The sequence below is a fragment of the Phaethon aethereus genome, assembly GCF_964289735.1.
Source record: "Phaethon aethereus genome assembly, chromosome: 4".
NCBI lineage: Eukaryota > Metazoa > Chordata > Aves > Phaethontiformes > Phaethontidae > Phaethon > Phaethon aethereus.
In genome coordinates this window covers 55,988,353-56,015,897 of record NC_138578.1, presented here as the reverse complement: position 1 = coordinate 56,015,897, position 27,545 = coordinate 55,988,353, and the positions used below count along the sequence as shown (strand labels likewise).

The following is a 27,545-nucleotide window of genomic DNA, read 5'->3' as shown; positions in this document are numbered from 1 at the left end:
ACGGTTAGAGTTTGAGTTAAGCTCAGAGACACCACGAGGACTAAGGTGGCCTACTTAGTCTTTATTTATGGGTGTAGCTGTTCGGGTAAGTAAATACACTGTAGATACCCAACCTTTGTCCTGTAGACCTTTCTTGGTGCTGATTAAGCCCTGGTTTCACTGACTCTGAAGCATGGTCTGGTGCTTTTTCTTTTATTTGCTGTCAGCCTGATGATAGCAGCTGTTAAATTTATCCACGTCAGAGCCGTAATAGCAGCCTACTCATAATTTTCCCAAAGCAGCCTACAGGAAGATTATATTGAGAAGCTGAAGGCTTGGCAGACGAGCATTATTGGTTCTGTGTATTAGATCAACGTGTTTCAAGGTGGATGCATATTCACCATGGGACAGCTCAGTGAAACGAGCATGAGCACTCTGAGTACATAAACCTACCGGAGCTTTTTATTACACGGTACTGTAGTGTATTACATATTAACTTGCCGCAATAAAAGTGGCAAAACCAGTTTTACAGGAGCTATGAAAAAAGATGCCTCATACATTATTCAAAGCCTCCGTGTACTTTTATATTGAGGAGACAGTTTGAATTTCGCATTTGTAGTACATCATCTGCAGAAAAGCCTTGTACTTCCATGGCCTGGGCGTTAAGTTGTGGTGAGCATAATGTGTGGTACTGTGTCGTATAGATCTGTATTTAGTCGTAGGTCTGATAAAGAACTGAATGCTCATAAATGTGTCAATTATAAAAGTAAACAGTGGCAATTCTTCTAGCAGATTATATTAAATGATAGGGGTATCATGCTTCACTTGAAGCAGAAATACCTTAAAAGTGTGTTTGAAGGTACTCCCAAATGTTCAACCAATAGGATTAAGAACTTCCTTTCCCAAGGGATGATAACTATCAAAATACTATTGCAGTAAAGGTGAATGATTAATGCCAGGAATGGATGTGACCCAGAGATGCCATCATCTTCTGGAAATTCAAAACTTGGGATGATTGATATATTTAATTTTATTGTTGCAGTTATTTTTTAAATTTGAAAAGGAAAAATTAAGTTGTGCAGAACTCAATCATTCTTCAGCTAGTGAGTTTTACGTATTTTGTCTACAAGGTGCTATGAAATGAAATATTATGATGTATTTACCCATAAATAATTCACAATGCAATCACATATTTTTTAAAAAACTGTTTATTTGTAATGGTCTGACTCTATTCTATATTAAACAATTATTAACTTCATCTGCCTTTTCTATATTATATTAAGATTTAAAATTAAAAGCGAATAATAACAAGTAGGGCTAAGACATGGTCCATGACAGGTGTCGCAGGATCCATCTGAGTTAGCCTAATTCAAAGCATTTTTTTTTACTGTCAGGTTCCAGCTTTAACTTGTCCATTAACCATTCCGGGCACTTACAAGGGAAGGACTAAGGCAAGTGTGGGCGTTTGAGTAGGCAGCAGCAAGTGAGGAGTGGGAGACAATACTGGAAGATTCAGGGAGAGGTTCGGATAAGATAATCCTTACTCTCCTTCTTTCACACAGAACTAGTGGAGAAGGCGCCTTGACCTGCGACGCAGGTTTAAGACGCTTCAGGGGTGCTCAAGTCTTCCAGCCGCTCAGATGCGGCTTGGGAGCTGCTAAGAGGTGACGGCTCCCTTTGCCTGCCTTTATCCACAGCGGTGGGTGCTGCTCGGGCGGTTGGCAGTTGGCTTGCAACTCCTTCCGAAACACTGCTCCGTTCCTCCAGTGCTGGATGCTTTGCAGCAAAAGGGCTTGCCTTTCAACATGACCTAGCTAGAGCTTTGTCAGAGGTTCTTCCGTCATTTTTGCTGCTGCCGGTCAGCATTCCCCAGTGCACGAGTCATACTAAGTACCAAATAATTTCATAATATTGTTACAGGAATTAGTGTGGCTCTGGCAAAGAAAGAAAAAAAAAAAAAGGCCTATAAGGTGAGTAAGCCTGGTTACTTCTTCCCAGACAGATTTTTCTCCCTAATCATGAAAACAAAGCCTTGAGAGTCCCAAACCAGTCTCTTGAGGTGTCTTTCTCAGAAGAGTAAAAATCAGGCCAAACCTCAATGTGTAGGATGCTGATACTGCAGTTTAAGTGGAGACAGCTGTAAAAGGCTGAGGGTTTCTGCATCAGCTACATTGACATGCCTAATGCTAACCTTTCAAATACACTCCTGTAATATCTCCAATTACCCCATCTCTGTTATATCTGTGAGGGTCTCTATTAACTCTGCAAAAGTAGGACGTCCTTCAGGTTTCTGAAAAGAAAAGCAGAGGATTAATTTATATCAGCAGATCGATCAATCATACTACCAGACTTCAGAAGATGGTTACAAGTACATACGAGCTATCACTCAAAAATTACATTTTATTTTATTAATACAGAAGAAAAGATCAAGTTTATCATTTGAGGGGAAAAAAAAAATCATCTGTTCTACATGACACCAGCAGTGTGAGCACAGCCACTTTTCCAAGTGTTCCTAAGATTTCTTTATATTTATTTCAATTCTGGACCTGAATTCCTATAAGATTTCTCCCCTGCAACAGGTCACTGGAAAGCACTACCTCTCATGAAACCACAATACTCAGGAATGTTTCCTGGGCTGTTGAAAAAGGATCTTCACCGTTGTATCATCTGACGTACTACAGCTCAGCATGGAACAAACTCCTGGGTGATGGAAGACAGGAGAAGAGAGAACTTCTTGCCCGTCTTCTCTCTGCTGGTGGCATCCCGATGGATGTTTGCAGTAAGAAAGCAAGCTAGATGCAGTTTATATTTATTTCAGTCTCTTAAGCTTTTTTTTTACTCAGGGTCTAAAATTTCATATAGAGTTAAAAGATGGGCAAGGAAGGAGAGGCAGGATCAAGGAAACAATGGTAGCAACAAGGTTCCCCAGCTACTCTCAGTGTACGCCTGCCTATTCACATGAAAGCATTGCACACAAAGCTCTTCTGAAAGCACTTTTTATCTAAAATTAAAGATTCATTTCCTGTAGACCACTAGAGAAGGAGGGAGCTTAAAGGATTATTCAGATGGAGAAGTTGGAGAAGTTGGCGAAATCAATGTTTTGATACCAGTGTAGAAAGAAATAGATGCTGGAGAAGTGGAGAAAGAACATCAAGTACTAAATTAGAGTGCAGCCTAGGAGCTGTAGTGATGTACAGGGGTACTGATGTACACCTGAAAAACAGGGTTTAAAATCCTCATTTAGTGGGCATACACACTTTGTATATGAATGTGTTAAGTTTATCTTTCAGAGGAGAGCTAGAGAAAGCTATGCATAATATGGAGGTGTGAAAAAGGTAATACACTTGATGCAGTAGAGAAGTGGGACAATAGGGGCACGTTCAAAACCAGGGATGGTCTAGACCTATTGTACTGATGATGTGCGTTATATTTACTAAGTGAAACAGTCAAAAGAAACAGAGGTTTGTAAACCTAGGTGTGATTTGTGAAAAGCATAGTGAGAGATACTGAGGATGCCACAGCTACAAAATAAGGATTTAATGCCTCAATTTTTTAAGACGGCTTTTAGATCCACATTACAAAATAAAAATAAAGTAATGCCACAGGAGAAAAAGGGCAACAAACCTCGTGCCAGCAGCTGTACATGACTTTGTACACAGTATGCGATGCCAAATGTGGTCGATAAAGTCGGTTACCCTGAGAAATCTCACGGACAACTTCAGAATTTGACTTCCTTTCAAAGGGCATTTTGCCTTCTGTGAAAACTTCCCACATCAGTACGCCTAGAAGTGAACCGAAATATTTAGGACAAAACAAAAACCCCAAACCCACAAGCTGTTTAACACTAGAAGAGCAAAACCCACACTTGATTCTTTGTGTATTGAAAAATGCACGAAAATATGGGCACCCTGAGCTGAAGGAAGAGACACAGCCAAAAACATTTTCAACTAATATAATTCTGCTCTCTTTTAAGTCAGCTAAGGTGTGGTCCATAAAACTGAAATGAATATACATTTGGCTAATGGGGATGAACCAAGAATGCACATTTCAGTCAAAATCTAAGTTTTAGGCACAGAGCCTTTCTATTGAAAAACATACTTGTCAAATATAGGCAAGACTTGAAAAATGGGAAGGACTAAAGCTTAAGATAGGTAGCATGAGTAAAAAGTCACACTTTCCTAAATCACATCAGTAGTTTTAGGGAAGCACAGTATGTTGCACATTCACCTAATCAACTCACCAAATGACCAGACATCTGACTTGCTGCTGTATTTTTTGAAATGAAAGACTTCAGGAGATGACCATTTGATTGGAAACTTGGCACCTGAAGAGCTGATATATTCGTCATCGATGACATACCTAAAGAATAACAGGAAACGGCATATATTTGAATCATAGTTAAAGGGCAAGCAGTTATGGCAACATTTCCACAGATGGTTTGTAATTCCATAAAAATACAGTGGCAGTTTAGAAACAAGGAAATTGTATCACTAATTTAGTATAAAATGCACACAGATACCCACACTGTAAGTTATACACTTAAAGAAGTTTCTCTTTAAATAAATTATTTGAAGTGTTCATGAGAAGTGTGTCAGAATAAAACATTTTACTACCATCTGTAAGACTGTCATTGTCATCTTCTGCATATGTATTGATAGGACACATCCCTTCACCGTGGGAAGGAAAACCAGCAGCAATAATTACTCTTGCTCTTTTTTAAAGAGTCCACCCTTTCAACCACTTGTACCCCAACACTACTGGCAGAGGGCTACACTTTGTAACTGCCCAACTTCACAGATGTAATATCTGGCACGTTGTTGCAGAAAGAAATGTTCATCACATATGAGGCAACAGCTCTTGCAGGTGCACTGGAAAAAGTAATTTTCTTTGCCAAGCTTATAGGAGCTGACCTCCCAGATAAGACGAAATGATGTGCCCAGTGCATGCACTTACAGGGCAACATTTTGAAAGGCTACTAGACTGACTTCTACATACACAGAAGCTCTGTACACATTTTCGCAGCATTACCGTTCCTGAGCAGACGACAGATGTGCATTTGTTCTCACGGAAGGCATAAGGCATTGGCACCTTTTAAAGCTCCTTTTAAAGGAGGTCGCATTGGGAGAAATCGTCTCTTTGTCTGCCTTTCTTATTTTGGTGCAGGCACAGAAAGATGAGAGGTTACTGGATTGGAACTTACGAAATACAACAGTACAAAATAAGTAGTGGCAGTTGTGTGAATAATTAAATTGAGTTCCCGTCACGTCTCCATGGTCTCCCCAGGAGAGTGAGTGCCGTGTCCTAGAGCCACACCACTGGCCTCCCTCCATTATTCTCAGACTGGACCCTGACGGCCCTTTGGTCTCTTACTCTGTTTTCCAGTGCATTTGGGTGAGTCCAAACCCCCGATACTGACCTTACCCTTTTGGGGACCAGTGCAACCAGCCGGCACTGCCGTGGCATAGGACGGCCTTTTGGAAAACAACGAACTGCTGGGGTGTTGTAATCTTTCGGTTAGAAATAGGAGGCGAAACCGGAGGGAAAGGCAAGCAGCATGGCTCTGCTGACCTGACGACTTGCAGCCGCGAGTGTCACCCCCGCCTCCCGCTCAGAGCCACGTGCTGCCTTTCGGGCTCGTCGGCCTCCAAAGCGAGCCGATTCAGCCTACTAATCCAGCAGCAAAAAAATACAGACGGTAAAGAGAGAAGGGGAGAGCTTGGTGCTGGGCTTGCAAGGGGAAAGAAGGAAGGAGACAACCCCTTTGGGTGGCAGCCGGTCATTCGGACGGCTCAGGTATAAATACAGCATATCCTCTGGGGGAAGTCTGTGAGGGCAGAGCTACGTTTCTGCGGCCCGTGCTTGCCAGAGTGCATGTTGCTTGCTTTCTCCATATGTGGCTGGTCCTCTCATTAAGCAGAAAAACCACTTCCCCGCCAGAGCAGCGCACAGCACGCTTCCTGCCCGCCCTGCCGGTCCTCCCTGCCTCCTGCCTGGCCTACTCCGCTGCTGCCGCCGCCGCCTCTAAAGGTCAGCGCCGGCGCCCAGATCTAGAGACTTTCTGCCCTCCCCGCTGCTCAGAAAGGCTGGGGAACTCGTTTCTTCAAGCTTCTGGCAGCCCTGTGCACGCTGGGCGCTCCTCTGTCCGTGAACTACTTCTGAAGTTCGCCAGGCACTTTGTTTACCTGTCTTAACGCTCATCAATAGCAAAGGCAGGACACAACATCCAGGTCATGGCACAACAGTTAAACAACGTTGTAATTTCCATCAGAATTCAAAAATTGACTGCAGCGGGATTCCCCAAATCAGCGAAGCAAGCAATGAGGTCAACTCAAGGTCATGCTGCAGCTGACTGAGAATGGGTGCTCGCTAAACCTGCCTCAACGGCCTCGTACCTCGCCATCCCAAAGTCGGATACTTTGACGATGTGCTCAGTGTTGACTAAACAGTTTCTTGCAGCCTGGGGAAAATGAGAGAAACGCATCTGAGATCTGTGCTAAAGCATTTTAAGAAAAATACAACAGATTATTGTTTTTGTTTCCTGCTCAAAAATATAAGTGAAGCTCTGGCTCTGAGTGGGTGAATATGTTTTGCTACTGTGTACATAGCATACATAGCCTTTATCAGCTTAAATGCTTGTAGTATGAGTTGTAAGATTTTTACATATTCCTGTGTGGTAAAAGAAATTTTAGGCTGCAGAGGCTAGTTATCCAAGCAGATATTTTCCCAAACACTAGCATTAGCACATTCAGTGTGAATTTTAAAAAATATTTTTGTGAGTTTTTAACTGCAGAAGTAAGGAGCTGCTTGGAAATTTTCAAGATTTTACATTTCTTCAAACAACTAGGGAGGAGAGCAAGAAGATTTCCTCTCTGCATCCAGGGAGGAATTTCAATACTCAGTGAGCATTGGGGAAAAAAAAAAAAAAGCAGAGAGTAAAGAAATAAGCTCTTCTCCTACGGTTCCCTGTCTATGAGGGGTAAGACAGAAAAGCCACCCATACACCCCAGCAGTAGGGACCAGAAAAAATGTAGATAGAAAAAGATATTGTTAAAAAAAATATCCTCATTGTTGCTGACCTTTTCTACTCCTGTGATTTTGGTTGTGTTGTAATCACTGCATGATAGTCTTGTGTTGGCATGTCTTAACACCAGCCTGCTCCATGCTGATATGCAATTTTTCCCTGACTTCTCTCAATTATCAGTAGTTTTTCCAGCTCTCCATGGAGAACAGAACAACTGAAAAGTTTTGGTTTACAGCCAGGAATACACTGTTGGCTTATTAGATAGTGCAGGGCTGAAGTCTTACAGGACACATTAGTGCCCTATAAAATGCACTGGCATGTTCTATACTGCCAATATTTACCAAGAACCTCAGAAAACCTATTGTACTTACTAAATCACGGTGAATAAAGCTATTCCTTTCCAGGTATTCCATCCCTTCGCACACATCCTGGCACATGCTCAATAGCATGTCTCTGCTGAGTTTCCCTTGCCTTTGCCGGAGGTAGTTGAGCAGGCAGCCGTTTTCCATGAATTCAGTCACAACGTAGAGAGGCTTGTGGTGTGTGCACACTCCATAAAGCTGGACCAGCTTTGGGTGGGAGAGTTTCCTGTTTAAAAACACAATTTAGACAGGCTATCATTTTTCCTTGGAGGGTAACTAGACTTTTGACTCATGATAATTTTGAAAAATACTTTCAGTACTTGATGAAATTTTTTGGTTTCAACTGGCCTCAGAGTTTTCCCACTATCTAACACATTTCTGCCTACAATTTCCTCCAAAAAGTTTGCTCTTTGACTTCATAGTTCTTCATGAGTTATATAACTGCAGTGAGTGGAAAGCTTGATTTGGATGATGTGAAAGGGAAAGGTCTAGTTATGCCTTGCTTTCAGAAAGGGGACATGATCCTGCAAGGGTTGTTCTTTTCCGGGCTGTGCCAAGACCTAGTCTGGATAATTCCGTAATTTGCAAAATTAGCAGAAATGGTAAGATAGTTTCTGAAAAGCTTCAGTTAGGTATGAGCTCTACCAGTGGTCCTAGAGGCACTGAATTATGGATGAAAGAATAGTTGTAGGAGCACATTTATCAACACATTTACTCCACACTAAGCTCCGCAGCGCAAAGCAGTGCATCCTCTAAAGAAAGATTCTGGCAATGGGCACGACAAGCATTTGCTGCAGTCAGATTCAGATCTTTGTATCTTCTGTCCTGCACGTCCACCATTCCCATCAAACTGGTATTGTCTGTTTGTTTTAAATGGAATTAAGTTCTATTCATTTCTTGGCCACCTCAGTGCCAACTATTGAATATAATAGCTTTAGTACTTACATCATCACTTTGGCTTCCTCGATGAAATCATCTTCAGACATTGCACCTTCATTGATTGTTTTGATGGCAACCTTGATGGTTGCTTTCCATTTACCGAGCTGAACAACTCCAAACTGCCCACGCCCAAGTTCTTTCATGAATGTCAGTTCAGATGGGTTTAATTCCCACTCCTCTATAAAAGCAACCCAATATGTTACAGAAGTCAGGTCGGCTTTCCTGAGCCGTGCTCCAGGAGACATGCCTTGCTGTTTGCAGTTAATGCACGCAGCAAAACATCACAATTGTTCATCAGCTATAGCATGAGTTTAAAAATATCTGAAAATTTCCACATGCTTGTTTACATGTGAATGTTTACAGCTTGTAGAATGTGATTAGTGTTTAAATTGCTTCATGTAGGAATGTCTGAGGCTTGAAGATAAGGCAAGTGTTTGGCTTTGATTACATATGAGAACTCTTTTGGCATTATTGTATGTGATGTTTTTAACTGAACCAGTCCCGGATGGATAGTATTGCTACAGAAATAGTGACTGGCTGTCTCTACTGTAATAACCACAATAGTTCTGCCCTTCAGAAATACTAAACCTTGAGATTCATGGGAACATATACAGAGAAGATAGGTGATTTTGGAGGTTCCTATAATCAGCCAGATAATATTAACTTCCTGATCTATATATACTCAAAACTGGCATTTACTGCTTGTTTTCTAGTACTGTACAAGATTCCATTCTTATTTCTAAAACTTGCAGAACTGACAAAGAAAATCTTCCCCATAAATAATATTAATTTCAATTTCCTAAGCATTTCAATAAATCAAATAGCCTTTGAAAAGCTATTAAATGTATATTTGAGTCTTAGGCCTGCTTAAAAAAGTCCAGGTAGCTCTGAAATGCATGAGTGGTTGTAAGAGAAGCGCAACAGTCGCTGAACAGAAGGACTCGAGTCAGGTGTCTTATTTGGTTCTGATGCCTTACCAGGAAATGAGTATCTGTGGTGAATATGCAGCTGTTTATGTGTTTCCTGTTACTGGGAAATTTTACAGATACAACTTAATTATTAGCTGGGTGAATGTAATCTAAATACTTGCCTAGAGAGGTACCAAATCTTTACAAAAACAAAGATTTTAAAAAATTACCATAACTAAATCCTGCTGTTGCTGGTGAAGAACATGCAATTGATCCAACTGGATGTCGGAGGCGAGTGATAAGACCTGTAGGGGACAAAGCAACAATATTCTGTTGACCAATTAGTCCGATTTAAAGTACACTATATTGTACCTCTTCTCAAACAAAAATATTTGGAATCTGATTTACATTTCTTATTTCTTGAAGTCACTTTTTCTTACAGTTTGTTCAGATAAAGTACTACAGTGAAAAGAAATGGAGGAAGGCTATTCAATAGGGTGCTGGCTACAGAAGTATTTATACTTCCACGCAAACAAAAGTGACACTCTTGCTTATTTGTATGATGTTAGTAATCTTAAATAATACTACATAAGCACTACAATACTACATCACCCACCTAGGTGGTCTCTTCCAGCATGATTTCTCAGGATTGTTTCCCAATGCAAGAGATATTTTGTGTTTGTCATCAATTTTCTTTGAATTCATGAGCCAACAGTACCAGTGAGTACATCCCTCACCAAGGACTCCTGCATTCATTCATTCTTCCCCGTTATTTTCAGGTCCTTTTCGACTTCATGGATTCCCTACAATTCCCCTCCCTCAGGCAAAAGGTTCTGTCTATTCCTGCACCTTCCTTCCTCACTAGTAGTGTGTTTTCCCATCTCCACTCATTCAGGGTGAAAACATTTTATATTGTATTAAAATGATGGGCAGAACCAAGATGAACAGCATGTTTTAATGCTAAAAATTATAAAAGGCAGCTGTCAGCCAACAATTAGAGGTGGCTGACTCTGGCAGGCTGCAAATCAGTATCAGAGTCGTTGTGCTCCCTAATTCTGCTTTTGATTGTTTGTGAGGTGGTGTGCTGGTTTTGGCCGGGATAAAATGAATTTTGTACATAGTAGCTAGTATAGGGGCTGTTTTGGATTTGTGCTGAAAACAGTGTTGATAACACAGGGATGTTTTAGTTACTGCTGAGCAGTGCTTACACAGAGTCAAGGTCTTTTCTTCTTCTCACCCCACCTCACCAGGGAAGAGGCTGGGGGTGCACAAGATGCTGGGAGGGGACACAGCCGGGACAGCTGACCACAGCTGACCAAAGGGATATTCCATGCCATATGACCTCACGCTCAGCATATAAAGCTGCGGGAAGAAGCGGGGGGGGGGGGGGGGGGGGGGCATTTGGAGTTACAGCGTCTGTCTTCCCAATGCATCATTGTGCATGATGCAGCCCTGCTTCCCTGGGGATGGCTGAACCCCTGCCTGCCCATGGGAAGCAGTGAATGGATTCCTTGTTTTGCTCTGCTTGCATGCGCAGCTTTGGCTTTACCTGTTAAACTGTCTTTATCTCAACCCACGAGTTTTCTCACTTTTACTCTTCTGATTCTCTCCCCCGTCCCACTGGGGGGACATGAGCGAGTGGCTGCGTGGGGCTGAGCTCTTGGCTGGGGTTAAACCACAACAGGTTTTTTTGGTGGGTATGTTGCCAAAATCAGTAACATGTTGCCTGCTGATGCATAGCATATCTCCTGCTTTTCTTAAATTGTATGCAATTAAATTGTCCACTGCGTTGTGGACAAGGAAAGAATTATGATCAAATTTCATACAAGTCACATTCAGTCAAATATGAACGAAGTGAATACAGAGCAGGTAAACACATTAGGCTTCTAGCTTTGTAAAATTCATTTAATTAATGTAGACGAGTTTGGTAGCTTCACTTCCCCCATGGTATATGCAGACTGCAGCTACGACTTTGGCAGAAAGTGTCATGGTGTATTTGAATTCGTTAGCAATAGAAAAACTACGTTTCTCTTTTTATAAGGAAAGTATTAGAGGAAGAGTGATTTCCAGCCTCTCAAAGTCCTGAGTTGCTTCAGATCATCAGTTATAAAACTTTATCAGCTTACATGCATTACCTGCAGCATTGTGTTGATGATACTGGATGAGGTCAGGAACAGATGAGAAGAGATATTTTTCTGCTACATAATATTGTCCCAAGTGGTTTTTCTTAATTTGATAATGTCGGATGTCTCCAATGTCTCTGAAATCCACAAAGGATTAGAATTTTCAGCAAAAATAATTTATACTATAAATCTAATTAAGTTTTACTTGGAAAGAATGTACAGAAAAATATGAAAACCTCAGATACAATTCTCTACTTAAAATGGCTGTCTGTAGCTGGGATACTGTTTCAGGGGGGGAAAAAGAAAGGCTCATGGACTGGATCTCTCTCCAACTTTGGGAGATATTGCACAATGGTTTTTATTGTACAAATATTTAGCCTCATATCATTGCATCCATGAGACGTAGCTGTAGCGCTTAACAGCTGTTCCTCCCAACTCAGCATTTCTTTGAATCTAAGCTTTCAAAATTAAAATGCTCTTCAAACCCAAAAAGTTAAAAGCATATTCATGTATACTGTGAGATTAAATTTTCCGTTCTGCTTCCCCAAAGGCTTTTCACTGGAGCTTTTATTTGACACGTTTACTTTTCTATATTTCTCCACGTCGTCTGTCTGTCTTGCTGTCTGTACATTTTGCTGCCCACATACCATGAAGAATTTAAGCTTGAATTTCAGGCTGGAGGTAGGTGATGAAGGTTGGTACTCTACTGCAAACATGAGCTTGTGCCCAGCGCAGGGGCTGGCGGGGAGGGCTTGCCCCACCTTTCTGTGGAGGGGAGAGGGAAGAAGGAAGAGGGTGGTGGTTGCCGGGATGCCTTTTCCTTGCCCCTCTCACCTCTGGCTTGCCCTAAGAGGGAGAGAAGGAAAAGCAGGTGCCGCTGATGCAGGAGGATGTAGGAGGGCTGAGGGGGTAGAAGGCAGCTTGAGATGGGATAAGTCAGCGCTGTAGGTGATTGCTACTGATGTGGGGGAAAAGCAAGTCTTGTGGCAGTCCTCCAGCAAAAGAAGACCGCACAGTGAGGAGGTGAGGCGATTTTAGGAGAAAAACAGGAGAAGTTTAGGGACAGCAGAGTCTGGGATGAATTTACAGTGTGCAGAGCCCGCAGAGAAGGGAAGCAGTTCAGCACGGCAGCCGAAGGCCGTGGCACAGAAAGAGAGGCAAGGGGATGCGAATGTAAGGTCTCATTGCCTGTGTTACGTGGGTGGGATGCACAGCTTTCACAGCAGATTATTTGAGGATTTCGACAAGTGTAGTCAATCTTGTCTTGGCAGGACATTTGCACCCTGACTCCCGGATCCACTGCCCGCCGTCAACATTTCCGCACGCAGGGTAAATAACTCCGCATGAAGAGCACCCCAGAGGTTCCCTGCTCATGTGCACTGCGTGTCCAACCTACCCACTTATCCCGAGGAGCCTGGGGGAAGCTCTTCCATCACCTCTCGATTCAAACCCTAACCGCTCAGAGCAACTCACCCCTTAGCCCGCGAATACATGGACAGCGTAAGAAGTCCCTGTTGGCTTGAATCTCTGACAACAAATGCGCCTTCTTTGGACTGAAAAGAAATCCAAGTAGAGTTATTTTCTGCCTTTGAGTTTTAAGGAGTTATCCCCAGAGATAGGATTTGCAGCTGATTACTAAATTCTGTGGAATATATATGACTACTTGGGAGGGGGATAAAGCAGTGGAGAACGGGAATTGATAGCCAGGTACGTAGCAGAGCAAAATTAACGGAGGGAAAATACTAAGTGCCAGCCAATTTCCTGGAGTTAAAAATTTAAGGTGAATTATTCTCTTCAGTGTGAAGTAGTGCAAATACTTTGATTTATTAAAAATTCAAATTGTACAAATCACTAGGAAAAAAAATACTGTAAACCCATTCTACCTGAGATGTTTTTCCCTGGTCCATCTTGCCCAAGCCCTGGTTAGTCCTTGAGCAAAGACCTAATGAGTTTAACCGAGTTAGGCACTTTGGTAACTGATAGAGGGTAGAACTCAATATGGATTGTTTGCTCTGTACACAAGGAAGACACAGGGGTTTTGTTAAGCTCTGTCACCTCACTAACTTCCTTACTACACAGATTTCAGTCTTCAGTTCTTCATCCAGAAGACGAGCACTGTAAACTGCATGTAGTTCAATTTATCTAGTATGGAAAATCTAAACAGAATTTGCTGGGGCTACAACCTAAAACTCTGTGAAGTCTGGGTAGTCTGCACTGTACACTTACCCCAGAAAGCCTTTTTAATTTAAAGTACTCTCTCCTACTGCATACCAAACCGATTTGGATTTGACTGTGGTAACGCTCTTGATGCCTCTACTGATAGACCTGCCTAGATATCGTTAGCTCTTTGTAGAAGCTGAGTTACCTTCTGGCGCAAGAGAAGTTCTGCCTGGCTTCTGTTTATGTTTTTGCAGTACCACCTGCAACAAGGAGATAATCTATCCTTTAATTTCAGACAGTAAGAATTAGTGTTTGCTCTGTTTCACAAAATTTACCCATCTTAATAATCGCACTATTCCCAGTCCAAAAACCTGAATAGAACTATCGTATATAAACATCTCTTAATTTGGAATGACTTTATTAGACCATTGTAACTGTGACATTCACTGTGATTAAATATGAGCTCAAACAAAAGAAAGCCCAGGAAACAGTTACGCCAAGCTGTTATGAAATTTACAGTCCTGGATGCTGCATCAAGCCTCTTTTCTCTAAAATTTTGCAGAATTTTACTCTTCTCTCCAGTAAAGTGGGTTGAAGTAGTTGGAATCCTCCCAGGGAGGTGGTGGAGTCGCCATCCCTGGAAGTGTTCAAAAAACGTGTGGATGTGGCGCTTCAGGACATGGTTTAGGGGACATGGTGGTTCTGGATTAATGGTTGGACTTGATGATCTTGAAGGTCCTTTCCAACCTAGTGATTCTGTGATTCTGTGATTCTGTGAATTAGCGTCTAGTCAATTAATTACATGTTCACAACAGGAAGAGCTCAGAATATAAAAACATTATGTAATGAGTCTACAGAAATAGGAAACATCTGGATTCTGACATTATGATTTATGCAAATGAATGTTGTTGAAATGCTCAGTGTTTGTAACTTCACATTACGTTCTCTAAGCAAATAGTTCCAAATCAAAATGGTTAATCCATTCTAAGAGTAATGTTTTGTAACAAAAAAACAGAGCTTTTGATAAACACCTGTTCACGTCTAATGAAGATTGAAGGATCAAGCACTAAAATGTATCGCTGCAATCCATTTTTAAAAAAGAAAGCACAATTATAATTTTCAAGGGTACTTACTCATATGTTTCTAAATTACTTCTCTTGTTCTCAGTAACATAGTTGCTGGGAATTAGACCTTCATTCCTGGAACAACGTATTGGAGATAATGTTATAATACAGTGTAAAATATTGATAGGATTAAAATATATATCTTTCTTTTGTTGAATTACAAAGGTTCCTTATACTATTGGTTATGTCGTTAGATACTGAATCCCAGTGTGGGAACTGAATAGAAGTCTGAGTCCTTTCATGCCAGGTACAATCTTTCTGCCCCACAGCTGTGGATGGCTACTGAAAGGAGAGTGTCAGCTGGGATAGATATTTATAGAGTGCTGTCATGCACTTTAATAAAAATTTTCATTTCATTTCAAATCAAAAGCAAATTTAGAAAATAAGTCATATTTCTTCTGAATCAGAAGCCATCATCTTCATTTCTAGCCTATACAAAGATTTTACATGAAGAAACATGAAGTGTATGCTTGCAGGTATATACAAAATAATAACCAGTGTACTCTCGCTACAAATATGAGTTGAGAAAAGGCATTTTAAAGTATTTAAAGCAGAAATCTGAACGAAAAGGAGACAGTTATTTTACAAAATCTAACCGTTCCCAACCTCAGAGTACAAGATACACTGAAGAAAGTGCAAAGGAGAAAGGGGAACAACATGAAACAAACGTAAACACGGAAAGGATCCTAACTGAAGTTACCCAGCTCCCTAAAACGCCAAGGAGCTTTGGATGAGGGGTTTTGTTTCACACATCTTAATAATCTCTATGGTCTTTATGAAGTGTTTACACATATACACTGCATTGTAAAGCACCTGAAGTACGGAAAGCTGGATTAGCTCAGAGCCCAGTGATTCACATGGCCCTCAAACGCCCTTATGTTGCTTGGGAAATTACTGAGTCTAGGACTTAACTCTGCATTCCCAAGAGATTCTAGATCCCCCACCCATTTCCGGGGTGCCAAACACAGCTGAAAGTCTGCCCGGTCAACCTGTGTGCCTTGTACGTAGCCGAAGGCTTTCAAACCTGCCCCTAAATTGTTGCACGTCTCGTGCCATCTGCCCGCTTTCACAGGGGTTGTTTTAGGGTTTTTTCTTTCTGTGTAGGGAGATTGAAATAGATGCCCACTCTCTTACCCATGTTGGTCTCTTGCCTTCCACCAGTGGGGATCATACTGTTCGAGGATAATGTATTCTTCTGACTTCTTGAGCGTTAAATCTGAGGGTCCTCTAGCAAAAAAGTCGTAAAGTGCAATAACTCTGGGGTTTTTTGTGTAGTCTTCCAAAGCCTCGGCAGGTAGAGGAGGTAATGGCTTGTTCTTTAACTGCAATTGCCTCTTTCGCTAATGAAAAAAAAAAAAGGATCTTTCATAATTAGTCTTTTCTCTCTACTATTTCTTGCTTAAGTGCCCTGCTATTATACCATCTCAGTAACTAAAAGGAACTTATCACGGTCGTTCCTTCCCCTTGTAAAGCACTATCACCTCATCACTTGTAAAACAACGAGACTTGCATTTTAGTAGTTTGGCATTGAAGCCAACATGGCAGTGGAAAGTAGAGTCAATAATAAACAAGCCATCTGCCTAATCAGGGTGACTTCTACATGGTATGAATGCTGGGACAACTCCACAGCTGGTGTAAAAGCAGAACAGCATTGAAACCAGTGGAGTTACAATGTCTGGAAATTTGGCCATTTATCTGAAGAAATAACATGGAGGGCACTGCAGGCATTCTTAGCAAGTCGGCAGGAACATAACCATTTTCTTTTGCATCAGGTTATGCTCTAGCTTTGAAAGCTTAGATTAGTTCAACTTAGATCTAGTAAAATGAGGTGGATGTTTCACATGCCAGCTGAGCAAGGCGAGCTTGCCTCTACCCAACAGGGCAGTCCCACCCTTCTCATCTCCATCACCCAAACCCAGAACTGGGACAAGGAACCACCTTGTCCATGACAGCGAGCTTGAGAAACCTCACTGTGACCCTGTATTTACATCAGTGTGAACCTTTGGATACCTGTACTTTATAATTTTTATGTAACAAGGCAACTGACATGCTCCAGAGTTAGTTACTCCTCTGCTTGTTCTGGTACTGAGCCACCATATGGCACATCACCTCAATTCTCTTTTCACCTGCCAAAACGTTGCTTACCTTGCACTTCCAAGTAGATGCATAGGAAACATCTGGTTGTGAGGCTGAGTACTGGGTCACCAAGCCAGTATCGGGGCCCAGGTTCATTTTTGTTCTCATTGCTCTGATTTTGAAAACACATGAAGTATTTGTGTCAATACGTATCTATAAATATTCACATAAAAACATTCATGGATACATATGCCTTCCTTCATATTAGGGATATGCAGAGTAGAGTGTGTGTAAACTTCTGTATAATTAGCAGTTCTACTGAAAGTGGAGGGATTTTAGTGGAGTAGATTTTAAGTGATTTTTTAGTGATCATCCTAATTGCTGAAAAGCTTAAGCATTTCACATACCTTTTTTGCACTGTGCAGCAGCAGCAGCAGCAGAAAACAGACTGGATGGTGTGATCTGTGAACAAGAACATTTCCCATATTTGCAGTGTTCCTGTTTGTTTACTTACGAAACATACAGAATTAAGGGCTACCGTATGTACTTAGCCCCATTGTTAGCTCTGTCTTGCTGTAGCAAATTATCAAGGATGAATTTGCATCCACCAAAGGCAGCAGACCTTTTCTGCTGCCCCATCTGTTTGCTCCTGCTGTCTCCCTTACAATGTCTTAGCAATTATGAGGCCATGTGATGGATTAAATCAGCTCACTTAATCAGAAAGAAAAAAAAGACCTTGTCAGCCAGATCAGCACCGATCTGACTGATCACACCACCCCATGCAAGCTCTAACCAGTGCAATGAAGGGGTTGAGAACGTCATCAGGCACAGGAGGTGGAGAACTGTCCCCTTCAGCAGTGACAATTCATGTCACTGCAAGCCAAATACAAAACCACACTTGCATGACAAGCTTTTTCTTACTGCTAGATTTATTAAAGGAGACATGCTTCATTCAATTCTTAGAATTAATACTGATTTTCCTGTTTCTGTTGCAGCCAGTAATATAATATATGCATTAGCCCAGCTTTAAATGCTAACAAAAGATGTGCTTTTACACTTATGTGCCAAGTGGTTGATAATCCTGAGAAAAAAAACATTGGACACATCATCACATATATCATACATTTACAGAGAAGTCCATCTAGTATACCTTGTATAAGCGGCAGAGAGGATATGGTATTAAATAGGTTGGAAGTCATTAAGAAGATTTGAACAAGGTAAATAAGTGGTTGACATCTGCTCTGGTCCACTTCTACTCAGGCTGAGACCTACTTTCCCCAACTTGTGTTCTCATGGCAGTTTAAGCCGAGCAGCTATGGTCCCATCCCCTTTCCCTCTGCACTGCTGCTCATCTCATCCCCAACTGAGCTAGATGGGATGCTAAACCAGTGGGGAATCGCTCCCTGCCAGGTCAGCTCCTTGAACCATCATGCATAACCCGTGGGGAGGTGGGAGGGCAGCAGCGCCAGGAGGACAGGCTCAGGCTCTCGGGCGCGATGCGTGCTCTCTTAGGAAGCACACAGAGACAAGGCTACCGTCGCTCCCAGCCGCACTGACAGAAAATAGACTTTATATCTCACTCCGATGAGTCCTGAAGTTTTCTCTGCCATAGAGGTCATAGTACAAAAAGAGGCCTCAACGTTATTCAAAATAGGATATCTGAGGTCTCAGTATTCTGTTGTTTCATCCTTCACAAGGTATGTCTTTCTCCTGCCAGTCCCACCAGTGCCTTCCACTTTGTTTTTCTCTCATGGCATTTTTGGCTTGTTGATCCTAATGACCTATTTAATCCAGCCTGGAATAAATAGGATGTCCCTTCTGCTGTCCTGCGAGACTTCCTGACAATGTCTATTACCAACAATTCAGCCAAGTGTGCTGAGAGTATGCATCCTAACACCGAAAACATTAAGCAACCTTACTACACAATGAAAATGTAATTATTTTCTCTATAGAGGTATATAATTTAGCAAATCTCGCACTAATAATAGAAGGAAGAATGCCAGATATCAGAAAGATAAGACCAAAATGACTTCTTAGCTGGAAGAGGAAGAGACCTGTCTCATATGTGTTTTGGTTAGACTATTTATCTTGAAAGTCGTGGGGCAATTTCCCTTAGACTGTTGCATCCTGTGAAAGAACCTATCGTGTGGGAAGCTGGCGAGCCTACGTTAATCAGAAGACACTATCAAATGTTTGAGTAAAGTTTCCACTGACAGCTATGCAAAATGCAGCAATTACAGATACCCAAGCCAGCTGACACCAACAATTTTCTCTAAAGAGATCAGGCTAAAAAGATATTGGCAATGCAATTGCTTCATAATTTTCCAGCGTACATTGAACTGTCCCTCAGCTGTTTAAAACTGTGTTTCATGAGCAGTGAACACCGCGGGTGAAAAAATTCTGAGGTTTCTTTTACTTCAGCCAGTGCCATGAAGTTTAATTGATGTTCATAAAGTATTTAGTGATGTGCAAAAAGTAATATGACATTTGAAAGCTTGCCTACTTCTTCTGATTAAACCATATAGTTTAATTAAATATGTTATTCCTCATTAGATAATTTGCTCTCCTTATAGAACACTTACCAGAAATATTTAGAAGCAGCACTGCAGAGTTTCAATGTAACACTAGAACAATCGTCTAATAAGATTTTAAAGATTTGGCTGTTACCACAAAAGCAAGGGTTTCAGACTACCATTGTGGACATGTAATTCTGTCTTGCTTTTCTTTGAGTCCAGCAATTTGAATTTATAGTGTAAGCTCAGGAATCCTTTTTGCCTTCAGCGAATTTCAGACTTGCTCCTTTAATGGATGCTTTTTTTTTTTTAGCTCCACCCTTTACTCTGCGAAAAGCAATTGGCAATAAATGAACGTACATGATGATTTTAAAAATATCCCAAGCATATACAATATTTAATATTTGGTCTCGTGTCCTGTCCATAAAACTACAGAAAAAGTATAGGTTAAAACTGTAATTATGATGCTTCTTGGGACATGAGCTTCATTTGGTCAGTGATTTTTCCAAAGGTAGAATGAATGAGTATACCCACTAAAGATCACAAAATATGACCAAGTTCTAGAGGCTGAAAGTTAAGACTCAGGTTAAACTAAGGCCATGGGCCAGATAAGCCCATGCTGAGCTGAATTGCTGGGTCCTGAGGAGCAGCACAAACTTTGCACAGTTCTGCAAAGTTTGCATCTCCTCATTCTGCTTGTTAAGTGTCAAATCACGGCCTATCAATCCAGCAGATATTTATCAACCTAAAAAAGAGCATTTCCAGCTCTTTGAAGACGAACCTGTCTTTACACATCTGTTCTCGGCAACCTCGCCGCTTCTAATCGTCTTTTGTCCATGCATTAGTCCTAGAGCACTTGTGGAATTAATTCAATAGAAATCAATACAAGTGCAAATTATTGCAATGCAAACTGTTCATTTCTGTTCAGAAATTTGTCATGTCTGCCAGGAAACATTATCAAGGAACATAGCAAAGGCCTTCAGTTCTGTGGAGCTAAGTCCTGCTTTAGTTAAATTGAATTAAGTCAGTAAGTTTTGACCAGAGGGATTGGAATTTCAGCATCTCAAGCAAAGACCTATGTATTGATCTATGCATTTTACATTCTCCCTAGTCACTGGTAAGCTTCTCGCACAACGCTTTTTCTCCCCTTGATTAAAATCATATTTTTTGAGTTCCTAACTCACTACAGAAAGGCCCATAGCCGCTCTGCTGTGCTGTTTTAGAAAGACTTGGCCAACACTGCAAATGGTGAAAGCTTTGGTACACTGAACAAATAATTTGATAAAACTGTCTCGCATCTTGACCTTCTGCTTAGCGGCCAAGGAAGGTGTTTACACTGAGGGCTGCCTCCAGGTGCCACGGCAATGCTGCCTGCAGTGCTACAGGAAGCCCGCGTTTCCTGCCTGAGGCTTCTCAGAGCTACACACACCCTCCTGTGACTCGGGCTCTTCCTCCCTCTCTCTTTTCTTCTATTCAACAGCCATCAGACAGACTAAGAAATAACAATAATTTTTAAAACCCTGCATTCTAACGCAAAAAAAAGCGCGCTATCTTTTAAAAAGCAAATAAGAAATTGAAAAGAGATTCTTAGAATTTACTTGTCATTTTAAATATGTCTGCTTGGTTTTCCTTTCTGCTACACCCTAACTCATATCACTGAAATCAATGGAACTATTCTACCTGATTTCCTTCGATTTTGGACGAAGGACCTTTTCTTAAGCAAAACTCTCTAGATATGTCAAGGGGTGTTAGAGTCACAAATGTATTAGGAGGCCTTGACCCCCTGGTCCCTAACTCAAGTAATTGCATTGAATATTTTATAAATTAAAAATCAGCCAGTGGTGCTATCAGTGAGAGTTGTGCTTCACCAAGGAAATCATATTTTGAAGAGAACAGAGACACCAATAAGATTTACCATGTTATGACTGACAGGCTGCTTGGACAGAACAGAGGGAAGAGATACAGGCTAACAGCAAGAACTATTCAATATTTTTTTAAGATTAAATTATTTTTGAAATCTGATAAAATGAAGTACTTAGGGACCTATCATTATTTTCGTGTCCCATTTTGCTGTTTCCTACCTATCCAAAATTTTCCCAGAAATTCCAGAAAGAGTGGTCAAATCTTGCTGCTTTTAAATCTACAAGAAGGAAGGTTTCTCCAGCATCCACAGCCTCACTAGACCTTTCAAGCCACATTTCCCTGAGCTCTATCAAAACATAACCTACCAAGACATTTGGCTTTGATCCTCAGGGTAAGTCATCATCGAGCAATTAAAGTCAGTAGCTTAAAACTAGTTTTAAATCAAACAAGATGAGTATTTGAGCTGTTGACTCTAGACTTTGCCAAATCTTCCTTCTTCAACTGTGTGAAGACTTTAATTTCTCCAATTTCTGATGAAAGCTTGCAACCTCAAAGTTCAGCCAATTCTACAAATAATTTAACACAGGAACAAAATACGTAGTCCATTTCACTGCTCATGTCCTTTTCTTTCTGGAAATGACTATATTAGGAGGAAGACACTTGTTTTTAAAACAGTGTCATACTGTCTCCTTAGTGACAGGTTAACAAATATGAATTCCAACACTAGCACAAAGTCATGATAGCCATTCAAATTATGATGCCCAAACCCAGACCTTTTTGCATGCAGAGTTTTGAAACGAGAAAAGATAACATGGCAAGAGAAGCATGTGGATGAAGTGGAAATACTAGGAAACTGGTGTTGAAACTAGCCTGACAAATACTCAGCCAAGAATTTGCAGCTGACATTTTGATAACCAACCTGGAAGCCTGAAAATAAATTTATCTGCGCACAGCGGAGAAGATGGGATGCTAGAAGAAGAAGATTGGTCAGCTGTCAGGAACTGCCGTTTGCTCAAGAAGCTGATAGTCCCACAGAAACAGAGAAGGCATAGTGAGAACACACAAGGCCTTTGAGATGGTCCATTGCTGCCAACAACTGGCCTGTTGTGTCCCACATCACCCAGCAGTATGCTTTGGGTTGATAACATTGTCTGTATAGGTGACCAATTCCCATCCCTTTATATACGTGCAATCTTCCTCCCATCTTCAGTTATAACTCACCCTTTTTTGCAGCCTTAGTGAAGTAGTACCAAAGATAAAAGGAACAAGTCAGAGATTAATTTTTATAATTTGCATTTTATCATTTTATTATTCGATAGGTTTCTTGGCTTGAATTTCATTTTCTGATTCACTGTTTCTCACAGCACTACTAATTTTGAAAGTGCTGTAGTCCATGTCTAAGACCTGCACTCTTCTAGCATGTCGTCTACAAGAAATTCTTGCTCTTGCAGTGGGACAGCAGGTTAACTGTGTTCAACACTACAAACCCAGCTTCACCCATCAAACCCAGATCTTTCCTGTAACACATCGTATGCCTCCTGATCTGCTATGTCTGTCATTTTTCACCAGTGCTAGAAAAATCAATAATCTAGTAGAAAGCCACAGTACTGTTTGCTTCCAAAAAGACTTTAAAAGACAAGCTTTCAGCTTTTCACATGTGCAAGCTGAGGCTTTCTGTGCGTTAATTCTGCCCTGGAGGGAAGACAGCTTTAGTTCTACTAAACCTTTTATTCAGGTCTATGCTGTACGTGCTTTTAAGGACAGTATGTGGGACCATCTCCCTACCTACATGCAAAAGTAGTTGCTTTGCTGAATCCATCATACAATGGATTAATATTTATGCAGTAACTCTGAAAGTCAAGAGAAGCAGTTTGAACAGAGATCACCTGAGCAGTGCAAGAGAAAGTCGGTTGGCATTTTTATGGCAATATTTAAATAGCTCATTTGTTAAGCACACTGCTGCTGCCCAAAACAAAACTGCAAGATCAAAATACATTGCCCAGTTTACTTACAGGTAGACAGAATCATGTCTGGTTGTCCACTTACATTCAGATGAAAATGCAAGGCGCTCTTCATCAGATGTGCCAGTAAAACAGCCCTAGCTGAGCTCCGATATGAAACATGGTAAACCACAAATACTGCTTAACCCCGCCTACTTACCTTTTTATTTAAAAAAGCCCCAAACAGACTAGATACTAATCTCACATCTGTTTAAAAAAAAAAGTTATGAAGTGTCTACTTTCTACTATCAAACACACATTTTACAGAAAAAATTATTAAACTGTAATCAAGAAGGCTAAGTATTTCTTAAAAAAAGGAGGGGGGAATAGAGCAGATATAATCACAGCATTTGGTTCTATTCAGATGAATTTTTGATCCTAACATTTGAAAAAAATCAGTTATAATAAAAAGGGGAAGAAGGACTGAAGTTGCTTAAGGATGAGTGAGCTCATCCAGAAGAAATGATGGTGCAGCATTTTAACCTGCCTTTGAAGACATCAGGAGAGTCAGCAAGACAGCTGCCTACAGAGGTGTTCTGATCCTTTCCAAAATTAACCATCTAAGGCTACATTCAACTAAAAAAATGCATTCATCTAGAAACTAGGTGCCTCACACTTCCTGACATCTTAAGTAAGTATCAAACCCAACGGCAGGTAGGCAGAAATTATCCTCAGGTACTAGAAAGAGGCAGGTGAAGGGGTTGGATTCAAAGCACTTACCCCACTGAGGAAACGGCTGTCAAAAGTCCACACAGTTAGGGTGTTTTATCATACAAATTAATGATAAATATATAATTATTGTAAAGAAACAGGCTTAAGTTTCATTGGAAACTATTAATCACCTGATTTTCCTACGCTTCATTTGTGTTTTAAGGGAAACATTACTTACTACTGTAGAATTCCTCATGATGTATTGTTGGAAGTACAGCATTGCCAACACTTTGCAAGGTGTCTACGGAAAAACTGGGGTGCAAAGGAGCAGTTAGAGAAGGAAGGACAAGCTTGGCTTACCTTAGATCCTCCACATTCCTTTTTCTACTACAGGTAGAAACCACTAGATTTTTTTTCTTTAACAAAATGTGCTGTTGGTAATTGATTGGGTAGTGGTTTGGACTCAACACTGACTGGTTGGTTTGCATAGTTGCGATAATATTCTGAGACTGTCATGAAAAAGGAAGTAGCCATTTAAACCTTTTCTGATGGCCTGCAATTTTTCAGGAATAGCATGAGAAAAGGAAAGCTTTTCTTCTTCCAAGAAACAAAGAGGCTTTCTCCTTTTGAACCTAAAGGTTTAGACAAAGCAGTGCTGGAATCTAAGCATCTCCAAAATTAATTATGGAAATACTCAAATGCAACAATGATTGAATGTATTAAGCTAACTACAGTTACATTTAATAATTTGATTGGAAATAAACTTCATCCTACTCCTCTCTGCCTACTTACCAAAAACATTACAAAGTTTTGTGCAATCTATTTTCTATTACACATGACACAATGGCACAAGTAACAAAAGAAAAAGAAAACACGCAATAGAGTTAATCAGGAGGTGTCTACAGCAAAACTGAAGTGCAAATTCTCACCATATGCACTGGTACAAAGTTAAATTGAAACAGGCTTCAGCAAGGGTATGGAGACATTAGCCTGAACATTAGGGGACAGGGCACGTAACTTCTAAAGAGAGTTCAGGCATTTCTGCACCGAACATCTCATTATTGCCAAATTCATTTAAATATATATTCATACCACTATATATATTTAGTATGGAGTATGTACACACACGCAATAATCCGTGTGTATATATATATATAGCACTATATTCACATGAACAATGAGTTTGGATTATGATGCACTGACAGTAAGTTATTTGCAACACATTAGTTAACATTCAGTTTATTTACATAAACATATAGTATGACATTTTCTGCTAAGAACATAAAAGTTAGATCATTGTACATACAGATGACAGACAGAAAGAGGAGCCCTCCATAAACACACTTGAGAGTTTACTTTCTTTCATTTACAACCTCATGTATCAAGCTGTGTAAGTGAACGTAGGACAAACTTGTGCTTGCACATTTCAAGAGGAAAACACACTTTATAAATAAATGCATGGATTTTATATATTTACAATACATACAGCATATAAATTATTTTATAATTAACCCAAAACAAGGTACTATGGTACTCCAACAGCCAGCTGTGATGAATCTTGGACTTACTTTTCATGAGTAACATCAAGACTAGCCGTGGGAGGTCTCTGGTTGTCCAAACAGCCTAGAATGGCTTGAGGCATATCACAGCTCAGTTGTGTAACACGCAAAAAGCTTTGCTGCACTAAACTGAAGACTGTGCTCTTAGCAACCTACTATGTGCATATCAGAGAGGCACATTTTGTGTTCTTGATGTGTCAAACACCCATCAACCGAGAAAACTAATGTTTCTGGAGAATCTCTGGAAACTTTTCAATGTCAGTAAATAGCCATTTATAGACACCTTCAACTTTTAAGCATGCAAATCACTACTAACACTACTGCCTGTGTGAAACTCAGAAACATGGACTGTATGTACATGAACCCAACCCACTAAATGCAAATTAGGCTCCTGGGCTTGGGCCACATTCAACTTGACAGCTTTTGCAATGCTGACTTTTCAGAGAAAATAAAGAGACTGCTAATATTGCTGAAGATACTGTGCTCATTTCCCAACGTCATGTAAAACTCTCCTTATGCTGGAGTGGATCAGCTGTTACAGGTTCCCCATACTGTTTAGCAGCATCCAGCAGCTTACAGGATTAAGCTTTTAAAAAGAAATGGTGAAGCCACATCTCTGCAAAGTGGCTTCTTCCCTGTACTTGTGCTGCTTTTGTCTTTTTTCAGAAAGTATCTTCACCCTCTGCAATGTCAATGATTGTGTGAAGCAAGTCTTCAAAAGTCGGGCGCCCCTCTGGTTTCTAAAAATAAGAAGCATGCACAGCTGTGATCAGAAAGCAATAAAGTTGTCTTGACTTTGATAAATTATTGGTCTTGACATCATTCCGTGGCAATGAATTTACCCTTCCATTAGATGTGACATGCAAAAATATTTCCTTGTGCGGATTTTGGATGTGTCGCTTAATCTCAGTAAAGATGACCTCTTTTAAGCTTTGAAAAAGCATAAATAGGTGTTGCTGGACTATGCTCTTCATATAATTCATTATTTTGCATAGTACTACTTTTTTTCATTTTTCTTCCCCATCCCCACCTCCTCCAATGAATTGCCTCTATCATTTTTATGCAAGTTGTTCATGCTCCTAAGAATTTTGCGTGTCATTCTCTGAAGCCTCTTTTACTTCAACGTTATTTTCTGGACTCCAAAATGAGACTGCGTCACAGACTTACGCAACTGCATCCTTCATCTACTCTGTTTTCCGCAGATTTCCTTATGTATCATAAGATCCTGTTTTATTTAATTATGGCTATACACTGAGGTAGTCTCTTCGCTGACCTTGCCACCACAGTTAATTTCGCATCTTCTGAATGTCTGGGTAACTTGCTCTTTTCCTCCATTTATCAGCCTCTTTAGATTTGTATCAACTGCTGAATTTTGAAGCCTCAGTATTCACTTCCCTCTACAAATCATTAATAAATTTGTTAAATGAGGACTAAGGTACCTGCAGTTAATCATATTTTGTGACAAAGATTGACAGAAACTTGCTATTACTTGTGTCCCATTTGTGATTTGCAAAGGTTCTTTCTCTCCCACGTGATGACTGCTTGGATTTTATTGTTAATAACCGCTGGTGAAATCAATAAATTTTTAATCAATTCATTGATGTTAATATAAATCCTATAAACATATATTAATATTCAAAGAGCATTAACAAATAACTTATTATCTTCCAGGTAAGTTATTATTCTGTTTTAATGGCCATTTCAATCAGGTTACCAAGTACAAAAAAAATTTAATGACCTGTAGTTTCCTGGCTCCTGGGAATAGATTTTTTTGAACTGCAGACATTGTTTGTCATTCTACAGCCCCCCACTGTTGTTTTAACCATATTTTCTGCTGCACAAACCAACTGGTTTGTAAATTTTAGATCTCTGCCAGCTGGTTTGATGACTAATCGCTCTCTGTTCCAGCACCTTCTCCCCAAAGACAAGCGTCAGACAGTATGTCATCTTTATTACTGGACAAGAGCAGTTTTTCCCCAGAACCCTTTTTGGCAAAGACTAACTAGAAATAAATCATGTAGCTCTTTCCACTCTTGGTTTCCTCGATTGCTCTCTCAAAATTAGAGGCTTCTTACTAAATGCACCTATTCTCTTAGGGACTTTCTGATTTAATACTAGAAAAACTGTTTTATACTGATTTAGTTGATAAAGTTTTAAACTTGGGTTTGCTACCCCTTTGACCTCTGAAAATTGTAGAGTCAGTATCCTTCTGGATCAGGATGATTAATATTACAGCGTATTTTTATTTTTCTTTATAAAAACCTTAG

The 27,545-nt window shown here is 40.4% G+C and overlaps 2 protein-coding genes across 3 annotated transcripts in view; both read right to left on the bottom strand.

Moving 5' to 3' along the window:
- Positions 1-1,500: 1,500 nt before the first annotated feature.
- Positions 1,501-23,171, bottom strand: LOC309404391 (tyrosine-protein kinase TXK-like). Its single transcript, XM_081998851.1, has 15 exons — positions 23,081-23,171; positions 17,100-17,154; positions 16,762-16,864; positions 15,751-15,956; positions 14,626-14,691; positions 13,698-13,752; positions 12,806-12,885; positions 11,345-11,469; positions 9,440-9,514; positions 8,308-8,479; positions 7,372-7,588; positions 6,372-6,436; positions 4,220-4,338; positions 3,604-3,761; positions 1,501-2,269 (listed from the first exon to the last, which is right to left on the bottom strand). The coding sequence occupies exons 1-15, from the start codon at positions 23,142-23,144 to the stop codon at positions 2,201-2,203; spliced, it is 1,629 nt and encodes a 542-aa protein (XP_081854977.1). The 5' UTR covers positions 23,145-23,171; the 3' UTR covers positions 1,501-2,200.
- A 2,769-nt stretch (positions 23,172-25,940) lies between these two features.
- TEC (tec protein tyrosine kinase) overlaps positions 25,941-27,545 on the bottom strand; it is a gene marked incomplete at both ends in the record, with an annotated part of 31,062 nt that continues 29,457 nt past the window's right edge. For both annotated transcript variants that reach the window (XM_081999379.1, XM_081999378.1), the window contains one exon: positions 25,941-26,018. In XM_081999379.1, coding sequence (XP_081855505.1) covers positions 25,941-26,018 — 78 coding nt within the window. The remainder of the gene's footprint in view (positions 26,019-27,545) is intronic.